The sequence below is a fragment of the Orcinus orca genome, chromosome 3 (assembly GCF_937001465.1).
Source record: "Orcinus orca chromosome 3, mOrcOrc1.1, whole genome shotgun sequence".
NCBI classification, from domain to species: domain Eukaryota; kingdom Metazoa; phylum Chordata; class Mammalia; order Artiodactyla; family Delphinidae; genus Orcinus; species Orcinus orca.
Genome location: NC_064561.1, coordinates 37,798,637 through 37,820,482, shown reverse-complemented (window position 1 = coordinate 37,820,482; position 21,846 = coordinate 37,798,637). Strand labels below are relative to the sequence as shown.

The following is a 21,846-nucleotide window of genomic DNA, read 5'->3' as shown; positions in this document are numbered from 1 at the left end:
AACCCGTATCCCCTGCATCGGCAGGCGGACTCTCAACCACTGCGCCACCAGGGAAGCCCTAAAGGAATTATTTTTATTATTATTTTTAAAAGGTCAAGTCTTGGGACTTCCCTGTTGACACAGTGGTTGGGAATCTGCCTGCCAATGCAGGGGACACGGGTTCGAGCCCTGGTCTGGGAGGATACCACATGCCGCAGAGCAACTAAGCCCGTGAGCCATGGCTGTTGAGCCCAAGTGCCACAACTACTGAAGCCCGCGCACCTAGAGCCTGTGCTCTGCAACAGGAGAGGCCACTGCAGTGAGAGGCCCGCGCACCATGGTGAGGAGTGGCCCTGCTCGCCACAACTAGAGAAAGCCCGCACACAGCAGAAGACTCAACACAGCCAAAAATAAATAAATTAATTTTAAAAAGCCAAGTCTTTATTTATTTTTATTTGGCTGCGTTGGGTCTTCGTTGCTGTGGGCGGGCTTCTCACTGCAGTGGCTTCTCTTATTGCGCAGCACGGGCTCTAGGTGTGTGGGCTTCAGTAGTTGTGGCTCGCGGGGTCAGTAGTTGCAGCTCCTGGGTTCTAGAGTGCAGGCTCAGTAGTTGTGGCACAGGCTCAGGACGCGCAGGCTCAGCGACCACGGCTCACGGGCTTAGTTGCTCTGCAGCATGTGGGATCTTCCCGGACCAGGGCTCGAACCTGTGTCCCCTGCATTGGCAGGCGGATTCTTATGTAGTTTTAGCTGTTAGCTTTTATGTTCTTGCATGTTTCTTTCTTCCTTTAGTGAGGGTCTGTGGGTGGTAGACCTTGCAGAGTTTATCTGAAAATGTCATTTATCACAGTCTTAAGTGGTAGTGTAACTGTTTGTTATTTTGCCTCAGGTCTTTGAAGATAATTACTCCATTGTTTTTTCGGTTTCTACTTTTTAAACTGCTGTTAAATTTCAAGTAATTGGTGCACAGTCTGTCTTTCACACTGTACAGTTTTACTGTGATATACCAGGCAATATACCCAGGTTTATTTTGATTAATCGTCATTCTCAGTGATGATCTCTTCAGATACTGCTTCTCTACTACTATTCTTTGCTTGTTCTTCTGTGACTCTGACTCCTATTATGTAGCTGCTGGAACCATTTATTCTAGCCACCATTCCTCTTGATTACATTTTCATATTTGTGTGGCATTCTGGATGGGTACCCAATACTACCTTCCAATTTGGTAGTTTACTTTTAGCCTGTGTCCAGTCTAATTTCAATGACAAAATTTTTGTATTTTTCAAGAGTTCTAAATGTTTCCTTAGTTTGGCTCAGTTCCCAGTTTTAAAGTTATGACTGTTGTCTGTCTTCCTCACAGCTTCTAAGTGGTTTTTCTGGTGGTTCTGAAAGAAATTTATCCTGTGTACTTAAGCTTGGCTAGGCCTTTTTGTTTTCATCATTTTGGTCTATCTGTCATTGGCATGAATTGGAGCAAAGGGGTTTTCCAGATGGGAACTGCGTGATCTGGAAGCTCCCTTGGGTGGCTCTTATCAGCCACTGCCCAATGTCAGGGCCTGGCCTAACTTGTGATAGTAGGGCGTGGGGAGGAAGTCCCATTGCAGAATGCTGGGAACCCACTGAGCCTACTTGGGGAAGTCTTCGAAATGGTTAATACAAATGCTGTCAGAAAGAGCCATTTCAGCTTGGCTAAAGACAGATCTTTCTGTCAAGGGGTCTCCCTGCACCAGTCAGTCTTACCTTCTTACACTGTTAGCACAGAGGTTAAATGGTCAACGGTCAGCTGGCCAGGGTTCAAACTTGCTTCTGTCTTGAACTACTTGGGTAAAGTTTCTTAACCTCTTTATATTCATTTCTATAGCTATAAAATGGGAATTAAAAAAAAAAACACCTAACACATGCGTATATTGCAAAAGGATTTCCACAGTAAGTTTAGTTAAGGTTCATCACTTTGCAGTACAGTTGACTCTTGAACAACACAGGTTTGAACTGCACGGGTCCACTTATACACAGATTTTTTTCACTAAGTACATACTGTAGTACTACACGATTGAAGCCATGGATGTGGAACTGCAGGTACGGAGGGCCAACGGTAAAGTCATGTGTGGAATTTCCCCTGCGTGGAGGGTTGGCGCCCCTAAACCCCAAACTGTTCAAGTGTTAACTATATGTGTATGTCAAGTCATTAAACTTATACAGTGCTGTATGTCAATCATATCTCAATAAAACTGAAAAAAGCAGAACAAAACGCTCCAAATACCATCTAACACGAAGGGTTCTGGGAGGTTAAGTAAGATGTAAGATAATACATTAAAACATGTAGATATGTACCTGGCATATAATTTTAAGCTCTTTGTTTTTATAATTATCATTGACTAGTCTAATGAGAAAGATAGTGTTACCTTTTTAGATACTAAAATGTGATATTTGGACGTGCTTCAGATATGCTTAATGGAGACAGTCTTCTAATCTTTTACCCCCAAGTTAAATGGGGAGCATACCTCCCTAACACAGATCAGTCTAATGTTTTCCTTTGTCTCTCAAACACCCCTGAAATTTTTAATCAAAAATTTGCATTTTGGCAACAAATTGTCTCATTGTTCTTTATGAATTAGTTTTTTCATCCTGGCTGGATGGTTACAAAGTTGAGGCCAGCAATTTTATCTTCTCTACCTCTCTATCCCTGTACAAGTGGAACGCAGGTAGGGGTTCAGTATGTATTTATCCAGTGGCTCAATTATATGGAGTAAAGCAGTTCAGAAATCTGAAGGTGGTTGATGAACAGGAACACAATTCTTAGGCCATAAGGGCTCTGGGGCACTTACCCAGGTCTTCATTTCCATTGCCTGGTGCAGGAGGATTGTGGCGAGGGAAACGGTGTTGATGGGTGTCCCAAAGGTAAAGATGTCGATGTCAGAATCCTTGTAGGTCTGCAGAGGAGGAACAAACAGGCACTGGCAGATGTGCCCACGGACTGAAGGCCTTGGCTTTGACAAGTGATTGTAAAACATCAGTGAAGGCAGGTGTCAAGGGAGGGGCAGGCTGGGGAGAAGGCATCCAGCTGCCATCACGTGGAGCTGACCCAAGGGACAGACAAGAGGAGGAGTGAGTTGACAGGACTAAACTTTTGAAAAAGCATTTGCAAAGGAAGCCATGATGAGTATTCCAGAACACTGCAGAAGGAGTCAAGAAAGAATTTACTGAGTACCTACCAGGCACAATGCCAACTGCTAAAGACACTGCTGTGTCCACTTTCAAGGAGTTTAGAGACCGACTAGGCAGGGCAAACGTGGTACAATTTTAGGGTATAAATGCTATAATGGCAGCACGTACAAGGAACGCTGGGAGTAGAGAAGAGGAATCAGCTGAGACTATAATAAGAGGATTGAAAAGAAAAGAGAGAGGAAAGGCAAAGGCCACAACTGAGGGTGAAAAGTCCAAATCGTCCTAGATGGTAGGTCTGTTGAGCACACAGTAAGGGCAAAAGGTGACGCAGGAAAGGCAAGCAGAGGCCTGACCAGGGAGGGTATTGTAAACCAGGAAATTCAAAGAAAGCACAAAATGCCCACCTCAACACTCATCGTGTTGCTATTTGCAAACGAACACGAGCCAGAGACTAGACACCACTGGCTTCCTGGGAGCAATTACCCCACACCTGAGTTCCCTGTCTAGGATGAATACAGATATCCTATGCTATATAAATTCTCACTCTTTAAACTGGGGAACCAAACTGAGATGGGGCTGGAATCCCTTACTATCTGCATTCTTGTTTTTATTTCATAGAATGTAGTATCTCTTATTATCAGAACTTCATGCCTTGACCTTGGAAGGTCAAATCTAAATATAAACCAAGGGTTGCAAATTCAAATACCTTCAGTGCTCAAGTAAGAAGCGGTAAATGAGTGACGAAGGCCAGGCATGACACAAAAGGGCATGGTGGGGACTATGGCAAACTGGAGCACATGCCCCCCATCTAAGCAGGGCAGTGAGTCAACTCTGGATTCTCGCCACGAGGGAAAAATGACCCAGTGTAATAATAGCTTTCAGTGTTTCAGAAGCTGGCAGAAATGAAGACGTTTTGGTAAAATATTCTGACTTTTTGAATACCAGGGTAGGGTGGAGTCTGCAGGCCTCCTCTTTGGAGCCCCTGCTCTGAATATTAGGAAACTATTAGTCTGGGATTTCATATAAACAGGACCAGTTCTACCCTGCTATTTGTACGGTTAGAATGGGACCATACAACTTACCAGGTAGGGGATAAAGAAACAGACGAGGCTCTGGTAGAACGCATCCGCCATGGAAATCCAGAAAGTCAGCAGGTTATAGCACTGGCAGGAAATAGCACATCGACAGTAACCACCATCAAAGCAAGCCTCTGTTCTTTGTAAGCAACTTTCTTGTGCACGGCTGGACTAGACAACACGGCACTTACAATGCTTCTTATCTTAGAGGCAATAGAATGGAACGATTAAGAGCATGGGCCTGGGGGTGACAGACCTCAGGTCCAGTTCCAGCACTGTGTGGCCTTAGTGAAAGTCACTAAGCTTCTTTGAGCATTGTTTCCTCTTCCTTAGAAAGTAGAGAAAAACACCACCAACTATTTCCTTGGGTTTCAAGAGGTCTAAATGCAGTTGTGCTTTGGTAGCTAGTAAAGGCTCAGCTACCAAATATATTACCAAATTATTACCAAATGATAATGAATGGTTATCATTCATTAGCACATTGTTAGTGCTCATACAAACTTGGTAAGTTTAGAGATTCTGAGGTTTCCGAATAGCATCTGAAAGAGAACCCTCAATCACAGCCCAGGGTCACAGGTTCCCAAGATCTCAGTGGCTGCAGAGACAACCTTTCTCATTTTGTGCTTCACTCCTCTTGCCTTCCCTGGGAAAAGTGAAACTGTTCACATTGTATGTTTTTGCCACATTAACTTCTTTTAATGTTAGTTACTCAAGGAAGACATTATGCAGCTAGCTCGCCTCTGGGAAGGGGACAGTTAGAAGGGCCCAGGATGTAGGCGTGCCATCGCCACCTCTCCCTTGCTTGAAGTGCTGGGGTTGCTGTGTTGCTCTCCACCTGTCTCTGGTTGAGGATGGGGCTTGGTTCTTCACTGGCTGTCCCCAAAATATCACCAGCTCTCAAGCACCACATCTGGCTTTGCCCTCCTTTTCCCCAGGTGCAAAGGTACCCTTGTGCATATCGACATCCCTTTTCCCAGAGCTCCCCCTTCGAGGCAGTCAGGTCCCCTCTCTGCCTCCTGCATCCAAGCTCCTGACCCGTGTCTGTGCTAGTCGGGCTGCCTGCTGTGTGACTTCTCCAGATCATTTAGGGCATCAGTGTGGCCTCTGTGCCTTGTAAGAGACTGTTCTGTGGCTTTAGTCCAGGGGTTCCCAAACCAAGCCTTGGGCATTCTGTTGAAAGCCTACAGACAAGGACCAGATAAGGGTGATGGGATCTTTCTGTAAGCCCTCTTCCCCTTTAACTAGGGAGTCCCGTATTAACGTGTGATGTAATTAAGAAATAACTGAAAAGAAAAATACCCACTGGTCTGGTCCATCACCTTCAACAGCAAATGAGAAACAGGCCAGAAGCAGGGAGCAGTGTTTCCGGGTCACATGGGAGGTAAGTGGCAGAGTGGTGACCAGAACACAGGACCGCCAGCCCAGCACTCCTCCTCTGACACCTCAAGGGAGGAGCTGGAGGTCACCTCCCCGCCTGCCCGAGCCCCTTACCTCAGAGTTCTGACCACTCTTGTACAGCTCAGGCAACGCCAGGAGTGTTTCCATAGAGACGTCTTTATCGAGGACTCCGAAGACAAGAGGAGGCAAGGAGGTGAAGAAGAGATTGAAGAAGATCAATTGCCAGTAATCGATCATGGTGGAGCCGGAGAAACCACAGAAGAACTGGTACCAGAAGAGCAGGTTGACGTAGCCCTGCAGGCAGAGGGTGCGGCCTTGTGAGTGAGGACCCGCGGGCAGCCGGGTCCCAGATGCTGCTTAGGAGCTCTGACAAGTCCCTACTCAGACTTGGAGCTTCAGTTTCCTTGTTTGTGACAGGCAAGGTTGTATAAGGACTGCAGGTAATTTTCATCCCTTAGATTCTACCATTACCACTTCTGCTACTACTACTAACCTTCTTTAGGACCTGAAAGTAATTCCACCGATTTGTTAAGTATACGTTGTCAAGAGCATAGGGTTTTGGAGGCAGAGAGGACTGGTTTTGAATCCCCAGTTGGGTCATGTACTAGCTTGAGTCACACCCCAGTTGGGTGTGAACTCGGTCGAATTGCTTAGCCTTTCTGAACGTCATCTTGCCATCTTTCGGATACGATTAGTAGTACCTAGACCATGACATGTGATACCAAAAGGCAGTAGTTGTGATTAGCAGTATGGTAAGAGGAAGGGATGCTAGAAAGACTTGACCGCGGGCAGGAAGGCTGGCGGGAGGATGACTTCCTGAGGAGGTTGACCTCACAACACTTGCCTCATGGTCACACAGCTCCAAAGGTGAAGAAGAAAACCTTGTGCCTAAGTTGCTTTATGCTTTCGAAAGATCTTTCTACCCAAGACCTCCTCACCTGAGAAGGGCTGGGTCACTATTACTATCTAACATATTGTGATGTGGTTTGGTGACTTGACCAAGGTCACAGAAGCAGCCGGTCCTGGCATTAGAACTAGAACTTCTCAACTCTACGTGGCTGGGGCACAGAGGCATGAAGGATGTTGTAAGGAAGCTTTCAGTGGGCTAGAATTCTCATTCCCTGATTGCTGGGCCAGTGTTATTTTTAAGAGCCTCTCTGTTTAGTACTGTAATACTACTAGTAATATTAACATTCATATTAACACCACGATTGTTATTTGAGCTTCTATTTGTGACAGGTGTGTGACATACTATATTAGTATATACCACAGTAGTAGATGTGCAGTATACGTAATTGGTCCCATCAACCTGGCAAGATTAATGTCATTGCTAATAATATCATACTACTATATTTATGTATTATTAACTATTATAACTTGATCTACAGACAAGGAATCTGAGGCTCTGAGATACTCAGTTACTCCTTGCCTGTGTTCACAGCCAGGAAATGGCACAACCAGCCACTGAGTTTTCAAAGCTTCCTCCTCAACCACCCGCCAGAACTCTTAGTCCCGTTTTTGGATTATATAATAACAATGTTAACCAAGATTCTTCCAGCTGAGGAACTCCATCCTTTGGCTTTTCTGCCAAGGTGACTAATGGGAGGTTTCCTGGCTCTGAAGGAGACCCCGGTGCTCTGAGACACCCTGGATGGACCTTGCATCTCTCTGTCTGAGGGCCGGGCTCCCCTCCATTGCTGCTCTGGGGCTTCAGGTCATCCCGCTCCCACTCCAGTCCTGTGATGCTGTGAGGGCTTTTCTCCTATGAGTTTTGGTGAAGTTCTTTCTCAGAGGAGGAGATTTGGGAAGGAGAGGGCTTGGTCTGTTTCCTGTGCTGTAGGTAGGTTTGAAATATACTATGGGCAGACACTGAGTCCCCAAATCAACATCACCCACTTGTGCACTTGACAGGATTGGTTTAAGAAGAACCAAAGTGCTAAAGTCTCCTTGATACTAGGGTTCAGCAACTGCATGAGGCTTTGACTGCTTGTTTGTTTTTTCTTTTTAAGCCCTTTGAGCACCTTGCCTTGCTTCTTCCTCCCCAGCTAGCTGGGTAAGACAATAACTCTTATCTCCATGTACACACAGGCAGCTTGAGTGGCTCAAATAGGGTAAGTGACTACACCAAAGTCCCTCTGCCAGTTGGGCCTGGAACTGTGACTTGAGGTTGTAGAACCTTAGGACGCCAGGGCTGGAAGTGACGCCATCTACAGACGAGGCCAAGAATAGCAACGGCAGCAAACACAACAGCAACCGAGACTCCTAAAGCGCATCTTGTGTGCCAAACTCTGTTCTGACTCACTCAGTCCATCTACCAGCCTTATGAGGATATCACTACTATCCTCATTTTACAATTGAGAAAACCAAGCCTCAGAGAGGTCAAATCATGGGGCTGGGGCTACAGACTAGTAAGTAACAAAGCTGGAGTCCAGACCTAGATGTTCTGGCTAAACAATATACTACTAAACAACCAATGGATCACTGAAGAAATCAAAGAGGAAATAAAAAAATACCTAGAGACAAAAGACAATGAAAAACATGATCATCCAAAACCTATGGGACGCAGCAAAAGCAGTTCTAAGAGGAAAGTCTATATAAATACAATCTTACCTCAGGAAACAAGAAACATCACAAATAAACACCTAACCTTACACCCAAAACAACTAGAGAATGACAAACAAAACCCAAAGTTAGTAGAAGGAAAGAAATCTTAAACATCAGAGCAGAAACAAATGAAATAGAGATGAAACTAAAAGCTGGCTCTTTGAAAGATAAAATTGATAAACCTTTAGTGAGACTCATCAAGAAAAAAAGGGAGAGGGCTCGTATCAATAAAATTAGAAATGGAAAAGGAGAAGTTACAGTGGACACCACGGAAATACAAAGGACACCAATAAAATGGACAACCTAGAAGAAATGGACAAATTCTCAGAAAGGTATAACCTTCCAAGACCCAACCAGGAAGAAATAGAAAATATGAACAGAACAATCACAAGTACTGAAATCGAAACTGTGATTAAAAATTTCCAACAAACCAAAGTCCAGGACCAGATGGCTTCACAATCGAATTCTTTCAAACATTTAGAGAAGAATTAACACCTATCCTTCTGAAACTATTTCAAAACATTGCAAGGAAGGAACACTCCCAAACTCATTCTATGAGGCCACTATCACCCTGATACCAAAACCAGACAAAGTTACCACACATGAAAAAAATTACAGGCCAATATCATTGATGAACATAGATGCAAAAATCCTCAACAAAACACTAGGAAACCAAATCCAATGATACACTAAAAGGATTGTGCACCCTTATCAAGTGGGGTTTATCCCAGGGATGCAAGGATTTTTCAATATCCACAAATCATTGTGATACACTACATTGACAAATTGAAGGATAAAAACCATATGATTATCTCAATAGATGCAGAAAAAGCTTTTGACAAAATTCAACACCCACTTATGATAAAAACTCTCCAGAAAGTGGGCATAGAGGGCACCTACCTCAACCTAATAAAGGCCATATATGACAAACCCACAGCAAACAACATTCTCATTGGTGAAAAGCTGAAAGCATTTCCTCTAAGGTCAGCAACAAGACAAGGATGTCCAGTCTTGCCACTTTTATTCAACATAGTCTTGGAAGTCCTAGCCATGGCAATCAGAGAAGGAAAAGAAATAATAGGAATCCAAATTGGAAAAGAAATGTAAAACTGTCACTGTTTGCAGATGACATGATACTATATATAGACAATCCTAAAGATGCTACCAGAAAACTACTAGAGCTCATCAGTGGTAAAGTTGCAGGTTACAAAATTAACGCACAGAAATCACTTGTATTTCTGTACACTAACAACAAGAGATCAGAAAGAAATTAAGGAAACAATCCCACTTACCATCGCATCAAAAAGAATAAAATACCTAGGAATAAACCTACCTAAGGAGGAAAGAGACCTGTACTCTGAAAACTATAAGATGCTGATGAAAGTAATTAAAGATGATACCAACAGATGGAGAGATATACCATGTTCTTGGATTGGAAGAATCAATATTGTCAAATGACTGTACTACCCAAGGCAATCTACAGATTCAGTGCAATCCCTATCAAATTACCAATGGCATTTTTCACAGAACTAGACCACAAAATTTTATAATTTGTATGGAAACACAGAAGACCCCATACAGCCAAAGCTATTTGAAAAAGAAAGAGCTGGAGGAATCAGGCTCTCTGACTTCAGACTATGCTACAAAGCTACAGTTGCCAAAATACTATGGTACTGGCACAAAAATAGAAATATAGATCAAAGGAATAGGCTAGAAAGCCCAGAAATAAACCCACACACCTATGGTCAGTTAATCTATGACAAAAGAGGCAAGAGCATACAGTGGAGAAAAGACAGTCTCTTCAATAAGTGGTGCTGGGAAAACTGGACAGCTACATGTAAAAAAATGAAACTAGAACATTCTTTAATGCCATACACAAAAATAAACTCAAAATGGTTTAAAGACTTAAATATAAGACATGACAGCATAAAACTCCTAGAAGAGAACATAGGCAAAACATTCTCTGACATATATCATACCAATGTTTTCTTAGGTCAGTCTCCCAAGGCAATAGAAATAAAAGCAAAAATAAACAAATGGGACCTAAAGGAAACCATAAACAAAATGAAAAGGCAACCTACATACTGGGAGGAAATATTTACAAACAAAGCGACCTACAGGAGATTAATCTCCAAAATATACAAATAGCTCATGCAGCTCAATATAAAACAAAAAAACCAACGAGTCAAAAAATCGGCAGATCTAAATAGACATTTCTCCAAAAAAGACATATGGATGGCCAAAAAGCACATGAAAATATGCTCAATATCACTAACTGTAAGAGGAATGCAAATCAAAACTACAATGAGGTATCACCTCACACTGGTCAGGATGGCCATCATCAAAATACCTACAAACAACAAATGCTGGAGAGGGTGTGGATAAAAGGGAACCCTCTTGCACTGTTGGTGGGAATGTAAATTGATATAGCCACTATGGAGGTTTCTTAAAAAACTAAAAACAGCTACCATGTGATCCAGCAATCCCACTCCTGGGCATATATCTGGAGAAAACCATAATTTGAAAGGATATATGCACCCCGGTGTTCACTGCAGCACTATTTACAATAGCCAAGACATGGAAGCAACCCAAATGTTCACTGACAGAAGAATGGATGAAGAAGATGTGGTACATGTATACAATGGAATATTACTCAGCCATAAGAAAGAATGATATAATGCCATTTGTAGCAACGTGGACCTAGAGATTGTCATACTGAGTGAGAAAAGTCAGAGAAAGACAAAGATCATATGATATCACTTATGTGGAACTAAAAAATGATATAAATGAACTTACAAAATAGAAACAGACTCACGGACTTTGTAAACAAACTTATGGTTACCAAAGGGGAAAGGTTGGGGGAGGGATAAATTAGGAGTTTGGGATTAACATATACACACTATATAAAATAGGTAATATAAAATATATAATCACCAAGAACCTACTGTATAGCACAGGGAACTCTACTCAATAATCAGTAATAACATTATTACTGTTATTATTACTAATAGCATATATGGGAAAAGAATCTGAAAAGGAATGGGTATATGTATAACTGAATCACTTTGCTATACCCCTGAAACTAATGCAACACTATAAATCACGTATACTCTTATATAAAACAAAATTAAATTAAAAAAGGAATAATCCAATTAAAAAATTGAAACTGTATTAATCCTTAAAAAAAAAAAAAAAGAATACAAGGTTCCTGACCTCCAAGACAATATTTATGAGCAGGCCCTTTGCAGAAGAAGTTTGCAGAGCCCTGATTTAGACCGTAAGCCTCATGAGAGTGGGGACCACGTGTGTCTAGATCTCTGCTCTATACCCAGTGCCTGATAATGTTCCCGACACAGCAGATGTTCAATAATTATTTGAACAAACTAAGTACATCTTGGTGGTTCTATTGTCCTCACATGCATCCTGGAGTTTTACCGTGAAAATGTGTTTCCTTTCACAGGTCGTGTTAGGACCTTGTGCGTTTCCACTTGCTCTGCCTGGCTGGAATCTCTGCACCCCGGGGAGACCGTATTGAACCCCGTGATGGCATCGCTGAGACTGGGCGCCTGTTTTTCCTCCCAAGAAGCCACAGTGCCGTAATTAACTCACTGTTCACATTTCAGAGCAGGCAGGGTTTTAATCCCCTCGGAAATTGGTTTCGGACATGGAAGTTATAGTTCTCCACCCTCTAATTGCAAAGGGGAGATAATAGGGCAGCAGTATCGCCATTTCGATCCCGGTATTGAGCTGGAAATAAATATCATTTAAGCTCTGAAATCATGGCTGGCTGGAAACGTTTCCTTTTCTATTTCACAGATTTAATGCAGAGAAGAGGCTGTGCTTATTCAAAAAAACGATTCTCTTGGAGGCAAGGAAAAAACATTAAACGGGGGCATTTTGAATTCTAACTACACAGTCTTCCTGGTCAAATAGAGACTTGTTTGCATGGGCTTGCTGAAATAATGGTACCATCCAGTGTATGGAATTTACATTATTTTTTGTCATGCTGCTTCTTTACATATACATTGAACTTTGCACAGAAATGCCTATTCCCGAGTCAGGGTAACTGTGACTTTCCTGAAAGCAGGCCTGGGAGAATGGAGTGAGAGGAAAAAATATATGCCATTTTGTAGCTGCTACTTGGCTACTGTGTTTCACTTCCATCACTCTGGTCTTAATCCTCCCTTTTTCCTTATGCAAAAAGGAATTGGATTCTATTTGGAGTCTCTTGGGGATTATTCAAAGGTCCTCAAGCTAGATAATGAAAAGCGCAGGCCCTGTTCTCTCCCTTAGTACAGCAGTGCTCTGACTTCTTCCTATGCTCATTGTTAATCGAGGGCTTTGCAAACAAGAGCCTCTGACAGTTTTAATACCTCAGTTGGTGTGTGCCTGCTTTGGGCCCTTATCAACAAGACAAAAACACACATATCTTTCAGAGAAACAATCATACCTTCAAATGATTGTATAGTGCTCCGTGCCATCCAGAGCTCTGATGCTAAAACCTCTCGATAATACTTCTAGGGACAGAGAGAGTCCTATTCTCCCCATATTATGGACGAGGAAACCAAGGCTCAGAGAGTTGAAGTAACTCTTCCAAGTTTACAAAGCATACTAGAGTCAGGCAAGACTAAAACCCAGATGATCACCCTGCTCTAAACATTTTTGCTAACGTATATTTTATTTAGAAGTCCTTGTTGGGAATGCTGGCGATGTTGAAGTGATACACAGGGTCTTGGGTGGAAACCTTCCCCTTCACTCTCCTGAGGGTCAGGGTTCTGCTCTTGCCTATCCGGGTGACTCTATCTGGGGAGGAAACCTAAGCTCCAAGTTAGGCGAGTTGTTCTTCAAATCCTTCTTCCTTGCAGTCAGAAAAGAAATCTCATTTATGGAGGCCCTCTAAGAGTTACGACAGCAGCAACAATGATAAAAAGAAGAATGGCTAACTTTATAGGGTGATCACTAAGCGCTAATCACTTTCCACACAAGCTGTCAGTTCATCCCTGTGGCAAGTGTGCGAGAAAGGTACTATTACCATCCCCGTTTTAGAGATGAGGAAACTAAGGTGTGAAGCCATTACCAAATACAGGAGCCTCAGTTTGAACCAAATCTGATCTGACTCCAGAGTGCTCACGCTGCCTCCTACGTGCCAGGTGCGTGCCAGACAGTACTGCCAATGTTGACGATAATCTCACCAACTAGTACTAGCCTCATTTTATCAAAGACGAAATTGAGGCTCAGAGAACTGAATTATCTTGCCCAAGGTCACTGAGCTAGTAAGGGACAGTTTCAGGATCCAAAATCCAGGTTAGCCTGACTTATTTCCTTACATAGAGATGCTCTGTCTATTTCAGCGGGGAGAGCTGGCTGTCCCCTGGCCAGGACTCCCAAGGCTCGGGTGGGAGGTTACCGCAGGGCTACTCACCACGTTCTTGTAGAAGTAGTACGCCACCATCCTGGCCAGGCGTGAGTAACACCAGTGTCCGTGCACAAGCAGCAGCTTCTTGAGGTGTCTGAAGTGGGAGATGGCAAAGTCGCTGGACATGACGGCCTGAGAGGGCAGAGCAGACACATCAGCTTCCATTCTGCTGCCAGTGCACCAAAGAGGCTCCCTTGAGGGTGCTGCTCTGTTCCGCGTCCATAGCCGGTAGGGTCTAAAAGACCCTTTGTCACGTGTAGCACCCTTGGATGGCTTTATGGACTCTGACACCCCACCCTCTCCTCTGGGAAATGCAAATCCCACTAGAATCCAAGGAGGGCAGGTCAGAAGGGACCAGTGGTCTGGCCTGGCCCTTCACCTCCTTCCACTTATCCAATAAGCATTTATTGTGAACCAGTGTGTGTTGGGCACCATCTAGGGATGTGATGGTTGACCAGAGAGTAGGGGCTTCCATGCGAGTGATCCTCAAACCTCTCAACGCCCTTGGCCACCCACCAAGGCCGGCCATTTGCTCCAGTCTCATGCGGAGCTGATGGATGGATAGCTCTTCCTTTCCATGGAGCTGAAATGTGTCTTTTGCCCTTGGGATGACTCAGAAACAAGGCCCAGTTCATAGTAATTTTTTAGAGTATGAGGTTTGGACGTGCCTGGTTATAAATCCTGGTCCGAGTCTTGGTCAGGGCATTTAACCGCTCTCAGCCTCAGTTTCCTCATCTGAAAAAGTGGAATAACAGTCCCTAACACACAGGGTGGTGGCTGCTGAAATTAACTGGGATAATAAGTGTGAAGTGCGAATAGAGTGCTGGCCTACGATAGACACTCAAAAGGTGACGGTGTTCGATCCTCCCCACCAACAAATTTAGGCACCACCTAATGTCTGCACTGGTGGTGGGAATACAGTTGTTAATGGTTCAGAACCCCAAGGTGGGGTCTGTCTTAATGGGAAACATTAGCAGCTCCAGTTAGTATGTTTGTTCCAAGCTGAATTTGAGTAATTTTGGTACACTTTTAAGGTATACCAAGCAACTTACAGGTCCGTCTAGCCATCACGACTCAAATGGCAATTGAAAAATATTTTCCGATGTCCTTACAGCTGTCACTGCTCACAGAGGGCACTGCAAACTTGGATGTGGGTGGAGGTTACAGGGAGGAAGCATGGAATCAGGAAGGCTTTGTTTTCCCTGAATGGTTAGGTACTATTTGGCTTTAGAATATGGGTATCGCCAGCTGTCTATAAGAAGCCAAGCATCTTTGATCACTCTCTTTATTCTGAAGGACTGGGCAGTAGGGATGCGGTGATGGAGGTTATGTATAGGCAAGGATATCTGTCTTTCAGATGATAATTCTGCAAAGCTCTTCAGTATAAATTCCTCCAAGACTGTGGGGAATTGCTTAACTCACTAATAAGGATAATGGAGAGTAAGAAAGTAACAAGTAGAGTTGAAGCAAATGATACCTGCATGCCTTCCTGTCCAGATATTCCAATCCCAATATCAGCAGCTTGAATCATGCTTACGTCATTTGCTCCATCACCTGAAAGGAGAGAGGGCATGAGATCCTGGTCCAACTGCTATGTGACAATGAGAAGTTTTATACAAGCGGCACTAAATCGTCCCTATTTTATGCACAAGTGAATCCTTTTAATGTTGCTCTGAATAGTCCTATAGGAAGAGTCATTGCTACAGGACTTTAGCCTGAGAGATCTTTTCTTCTTTGGACAAGAAGCCCTACTCTTTCTTTATCATTTACCAAATACTTATTGTGTCCTTTTTTTAGGTACAATGTTAGGTATTGGGAATACAATGGTATGTGAGCCTTGGGCAGTGCTTTACAGTTTGCCAAAAAGGCCTTCTCAGGTGTTACAGTGGGCTTCACTGAGAAGCAGATGGAGAATTTGAGCAACACAGGGGCTCGGCAAGGGTAATCCAGGTAGTGAAGGGACCCGGAAGCCCTGGAACTAAGATCTTTCTGTTTCCACGGCCAGCAAACCTCCCCTCACTCAGTATAACTTACACTGACCATATCAAGACAACTGGAATGCTGGACAGCTAAATCATCAGAGATTGTCAGTGGTGTCCAAGGACAGAGACAATGTTCAGTGATGTTTCTAAATAGAGGAACATGGGATTGACTCATTTTTTAGGTTGAGGTACATTGAGTCACTTTGGGTTCCCAGTCAATGAATCAGTTGATTCAGGGAACTGGAGGTTAGGGCATGGAAATACATACACACACATGCCACCTTTTATACCAGCACCGTCAAACAGATTTTCCTGTGATAGAAATGTCCTATATCTTTACTGTCCAATTTGAAAACCATTAGCCCCCTGTGACTACTGAAAATGTGGCTGGTGAATTTCTATTTAATTTTAAGTTTAACTTTAAATAGCCACATATAACAGGTGGCAACCATGTTGGACGGCACAGCTCTCAACAGTGAGGTCTTCCTCACGAGCCTGGCTTTTCCAGACTATGATGCCTTATCCATCAGACTAGAGTTTAGCAAACTTTTTCTGTAAAGGGCCAGATAGTAAATATTTTAGGCTTTGTGGGCCAAGAAGCAAAACTGAGCAACTGTTCCTGCTGAGAGGCAAATCGTTTTTACACATTTTACTATTAAAAACACAAAAACCATTCTTAGCATCTCTACAGAAATATGCAGTGGGCCAGTCTCAGCTTGAGGGCCATGATTTGTAGACTGAACTGGCTTCATCCTTCTCCTTCTCCTGGCGCCACCTATTTTTCCAGTGGGTTCTCATAATGATCTGCAAGTCAATTTATATGAGATACTAGAGAGAATATGGATTTGGGGGAGAAAATTTCCTTCTCCTAATTATCTGGCAACAAAATTCATTAAGCTCAAAAATTTTGTCAGTGTAAGTTGCTGTTATTCTTCTAACGATGATTTTTTTTCTCCTTGATAGCACAGCAGTGCATGATTTTCATCTTCCCCATGGCAGAACAAATCCACCCTTTAACCTCTTCTGTTTGCAAGGCAGTGGAAGCAGAGGTATGGAATCCCGCTATTTCTTGCCCTGCTGGTTTTGTTTCTGCTGCTGTGGCAGTGAAGCCAGTCCCTTACCTCTGGGAATCAATCCCGGGCTATTGCCTTGAAGTTTGGAAGAGGACAGTTCAGGGAATACAATTAGGATGCAGTTGCTAAAGCTCTGCTGCCTCTATTCTTTCTGCCCACTCCCTCTTTTTTTTTCTGGTTTTGAACTGCTTTTACCTGAAGACCAGGAGAAAAGGAAAAAAAAAAAAAAACCCACCAATGTAAAGTAGGCCCCTTATTTGAAATGCCAGGAAAGAAAATCTCTTTCCATGTCTTTGCAGGAGGAAGAGAACCTGAACCATCTGTAAGAATGTCCTCACACAAAAGCAACGTTTACCATGTGCTTGGTATGCGCTGGGCACGGGATGGAACTGAGTAAGACTGACATTGCCCCTCCACTCAGGAAACTTCTGGTCTCCTGAGCAGCCCAGCACTGAAGGCGTAACAGTGCTGTGGAGCCCTGTGGGAGCCCACGGAGTAAAGGAACATTAGGCGGGATTGGAGGAGGTTTTACAGAGGAAACGGCTTGAGCAAAGGTCAGGAAGCGAGAGAGGACGAGGCTCCTGGAGAATGGTAAGCAGCTTCATGTGATTGGGACATGGACTGCTGAATGTTGTGGGGAGGAAGGTGGCTGGACAGATAATGGAGCCCAGATCGTGAAGGTTCTTGTAAACCAGCTTTGGTTGTTCCTGGAAGGTTTGAAGTAAGGACACTTCATTTCTCTGCCTCAACCATGGCTAAAATTTAATCCCCTATGAGAAATTCTTCAACAACCAACAAGCCAGTGTTTACTGAGGGTATGCTTTGTGTAGAGTCTTATATTTAGAAATGAATATACAACACTAAACATGGGACAAGCTTCACTTTTCAGATCTCCCCACCAGCCATCAACACTCGCCAGAATATCAAGTCCACAGGCACCTGAGGTGCGTGGTATTGTGCCATGTGTTAAGTATGGAAGGGCACATGGTTGGCATCCCAGAAGTGAGTGGGCCTGGATGTATATTGAGCTACCTGGATATTCTGAACTTGAGGCCCCTCTTGCCTTTGGCCTCCATCCAAGTCCTGACTTTTCCTTAGCAGACCTGCTCATCCTGAGAACTTGGATTTGCTCGCCCACCCTGCTTAGCTGCTGCTCACCTGCTGACTGCCACATCTTGATTGTCACGTTGAACTCTCTCCCTCTAAGACAACGACCCTCAGCTTGAGCATCCTGACGGTGATACGTGACCCCTCACCTCTGGTCCAGAGTGGGCTTGCCCAGCGTCCCCCCCACATCTCCGCATGATGGGTACCTATGGAAAGGGTCATGGCTCTCAGCCTGTCTCGCACCAGCTTGACGAGCATACTCTTCTGGAGTGGGGTGGAGCGGCAGCACAGGACAGACCGGCAATACTGGGTCAACTCCAGAAATTTCTCCTCCAGTTTTCCCTGGAAAATGGCATTCAACGTCTTCCCATCGATGACCAATCCAACCTCTGGAACTGCAGCTCCTGAGGTGGGGGATGGCGTCGCAGAAGGTAGGCGGAAGATCCCAGAGAGCTTGTGGTCCGGCTTCTGTGGTCCATGAAGTTGCTTTACCTCTTCCAATACCAAGTTGAGGATGGATTCACAGGTTTCCTATAAAGAGCAGAATAATGAATTTGGTGTCAGTAAGCAACATTAGAAACAGGTTAAAAATGTCACTTTATCCTTTAGTTAAAGAGTTATAAAACTCTACCCCCATAGAGATGACCCGGGATTTCACTTTCTGATTTTGACATTTCTCTGCAATATTTCAAACAGCATCAAAGCAATAGTAATTTGGAAACAAATTAATGGCCAAAATAGGAGAGACAGCTTGGGAATGGGAGTGGAGATAGCACAGCAAGATGCGGGCCTTTTACAGGGATGACAGAATGTAGTAAATGATACTGATACGATGGCAAATGATGACAATGTGTCATGCTGGTACCCTACTTTCCATTTCTCACAAGTCATTTCTGTTCTCCTTTGTTCCTCAGAACATTCCTGTGTGGTAGGTAGGGTGAGTATTACTGACTTTAGTTTCGAGATGAGGAAATTGAAACAGTGAAATCCTTAGTAACTTGCCCAAGGTCATCTCGAATTGTGGCTTCTTAACTGAAAAAATACATTGCATGTTTATCCGTTTGTATAAATGTATTGGTCGTACTGGTTAAAACTGACTATGTGGGCTTCCCTGGTGGCGCAGTGGTTGAGAGTCTGCCTGCCGATGCAGGGGACATGGGTTTGTGCCCTAGTCCGGTAGGATCCCACATACCACGGAGCGGCTGGGCCCGTGAGCCATGGCCACTGAGCCTGCGCGTCCGGAGCCTGTGCTCCGCAACGGGAGAGGCCACAACAGTGAGAGGCCTGTGTACCGCAAAAAACAAAAAAAAACAAAAAAAAACTGACCATGTATGTGAGTCTTATTGAGTTTTTCTGATGTTTACCTTGAAACATGGTGAAGAAATTACTTCCTCTTATCAATTCTCCTCCATTACTTTTGATTGTATCAAAGATAAAGACAGATCTTGGATCTAAAGATATCCTTAATACCTCTTTCACTTGTTTAAACATCACTTTTAAATAAAGATAGAGAAAAGTGGTGGCAGTCAGCTGTACTATCAATTTTAATTTCATTGTTCTGTTCACGGGGTCTTTATTTAGCAGTGTTCTTTTATCCGTGGCAAGGCATGATGATTTTTCATTTACTTTAGTGCTAAAAATTCTTCTAAAAATAAGTTTTGAAAAGTTCAAAGTGAGTCTATTTAAATGAAATCATTAAATAAACAACAGTATAGATAATATGTGGATTTAGGCAAAAATCGTGAAGGTTGTTCTGAAATGACAAGTTTGGAGACCCCTGATCTAGAAGCTTCTGAGAATATTTGGAATAATTGCTTCTGGAGTGAGTAGGACTGCAGCTCATTATTCTGGAGGCTTCCTTTAGGGGATGCTAAACTGAGCACTGCAAGCAAGAGGATGTGCACGGGACCTAGCGGGGCCACAGGAAGTAGCTCAGGAGCAGGTGGTTATACCCGAAGCACTTTTCTGGGAAAGAGATCAAGGTAGTCCTTGCTGGAACTTGGGGTTGGCACACAGTATATACAGGCATACCTTGGAGATATTGTGGGTTTGGTTCCAGACCACTGCAATAAAGTGAATATTGCAATAAAGTGAGTCACGAGATTTTTGGTTTCCCAGGACATATAAAAGTTATCTTTAGTAAGTATACAATAACATTATGTCTAAAAAAACTGTACATATATTAAAATACTTATGGCTAAAAAGTGCTATCATCTGAGCCTTCAGCAAGTTGTAATCCTTTTGCTGGGGGAGGGTCTTGCCTCGATGTCCACGGCTGCTGACTGATCTGGGTGGTGGTTGCTAAGGCTGGGGTAGCTGAGGCGATTTCTTAAAATAAGACAACAATGAAGTGTGCCACATCGATGGACTCTTCCTTTCATGAAGGATTTCTGTGTAGCCTGCAATGCTGTTTGGTGGCATTTTACCCACAGTAGAACTTTCTAAATTGGAGTCAATCCTCTCAAACCCTGCTGCTGCTTTATCAACTGAATTTATGTAATATGCTAAATCCTTTGTTGTCGTTTCAACAATCTTCACAGCATCTTCACCAGGAGTAGATTCCATCTCAAGCAACCACTTTCTTTGCTCATCCATAAGAAGCAACGCCTCAACTATTAAAGTTTTATCATGAGATTGCAGCAATTCAGTCACATCTTCAGGCTCCACTTCTAATTCCAGTTCTCTTGCCATTGCCACCACATCTGCAGTGACTCCCTGCACTGAAGACTTGAACCCCTCAAAGTCATCCATGAGGGTTAGAATCAGCTTCTTCTAAACTCCTGGTAGTGTTGGTATTTTGTCCTCTTCCCATGAGTCACAAATGTTCGTAATAGCATCTAGAATGGTGAATCCTTTCCATAGGTTTTCAATTTATTTTGCCCACAACCAGCAGAGGAATCACTGCCTATGGCAGTTATAACCTTATGGAATATATTTCTTAAATAATGACTTGAAAGTTGAAGTTCCTCCTTGATCCATGGGCTGTAGAATGGATGTCATGTTATCAGGCATGAAAACAACATTAATCTCACTGTACATCTCCATCAGAGCTCTCGGGTGACCAGGTGCATTGTCAGTGAGCAGTAATATTTTGAAAGGAATCCTTTTTTCTGAGCAGTAGTAGGTCTCAGCAGTGGGCTTAAAATATTCATTAAACCATGCTGTAAACAGTTACGCTGTCATCCAGGTTTTGTTGTTCCTTTTATAGAACACCGGCAGAGTAGATTTTAGCATAATTCTTAAAGGTCCTAGGACTTTCATAATGGTCAGTGAGCATCGGCTTCAACTTAAAGTCACCAGCTGATTAGCCCCTAACAGAGTCAGCCTGTCCCTTGAAGCTTTGAAGCCGGGCACTGACTTCTCTCTAGCCATAAAAGTCCTAGACTGCATCTTCTTCCAATATAGCACTGTTTTCTCTACATTGAAAATTTGTTGTTTGGTGTAGCCGCCTTCATTAATGATCTTAGATCTTCTGCATAACTTGCCGCAGCCTCTACATCAGTACTTGCTGCTTCACCTTGTACTTTTATGTGATGGAGACGTCTTCTTTCCTCAATCCTCATGAACCAACCTCTGCTAGCTTCAAACTTTTCTTCTTCAGCTTCCTCACCTCTCTCAGCCTTCATGGAATTGAAGAGAGTTAGGGCCTTGCTCTGGACTAGGCTTTGGCTTAAAGGCATGTTGTGGCTGGCTTGATCTTCTATCCAGAACACTAGAACTTTCTCTGTATCAGCAGCAAGGCTGATTCACTTTCTTATCATTCATGTGTTTATCGGAGTAGCACTTTTAATTTCCTTCAAGAATTTTTCCTTTGCATTCACACCTTAGCTAACTGGCACAAGACACCTAGCTTTTGGTCTGTCCCAGCTTTCAACATGCCTTCTTTACTAAGCTTAATCATTTCTAGCTTTTGGTTTAAAGCTAGAATTTCTAGCTTTTGGTTAAAAGCTAGAGATATGCAACCCTTCCTCTCAAACACTTGGAGGCCATTGTAGGGTTATTAATTGACCTAATTTTGATATTGTTGTGTCTCAGGGAATAGGGAG

The 21,846-nt window shown here is 43.4% G+C and overlaps 1 protein-coding gene and 1 long non-coding RNA gene across 6 annotated transcripts in view; one reads left to right on the top strand and one right to left on the bottom strand.

Annotated features, from left to right (window-relative positions):
• The window catches only part of ATP10B (ATPase phospholipid transporting 10B (putative)), a 310,749-nt gene that overhangs the window by 15,842 nt on the left and 273,061 nt on the right, over positions 1–21,846 (bottom strand). For all 3 annotated transcript variants that reach the window (XM_049708452.1, XM_049708451.1, XM_033432029.2), the window contains 6 exons: positions 18,007–18,331; positions 15,116–15,192; positions 13,645–13,770; positions 5,712–5,912; positions 4,227–4,307; positions 2,805–2,909 (listed from right to left, as the gene is read on the bottom strand). In XM_049708452.1, coding sequence (XP_049564409.1) covers positions 2,805–2,909; positions 4,227–4,307; positions 5,712–5,912; positions 13,645–13,770; positions 15,116–15,192; positions 18,007–18,331 — 915 coding nt within the window. The remainder of the gene's footprint in view (positions 1–2,804; positions 2,910–4,226; positions 4,308–5,711; positions 5,913–13,644; positions 13,771–15,115; positions 15,193–18,006; positions 18,332–21,846) is intronic.
• Positions 1–21,846, top strand: part of LOC117202205 (uncharacterized) — a 166,256-nt gene that overhangs the window by 133,017 nt on the left and 11,393 nt on the right. For 2 of the 3 annotated variants that reach the window (XR_007476745.1, XR_007476747.1), the window contains 3 exons: positions 11,683–11,818; positions 16,584–16,669; positions 16,993–17,858. This is a non-coding gene — a long non-coding RNA (uncharacterized LOC117202205). Of the gene's footprint in view, positions 1–11,682; positions 11,819–16,583; positions 16,670–16,992; positions 18,232–21,846 lie in introns of those variants that run through there. The other variant, XR_007476746.1, reaches the window with a different exon arrangement.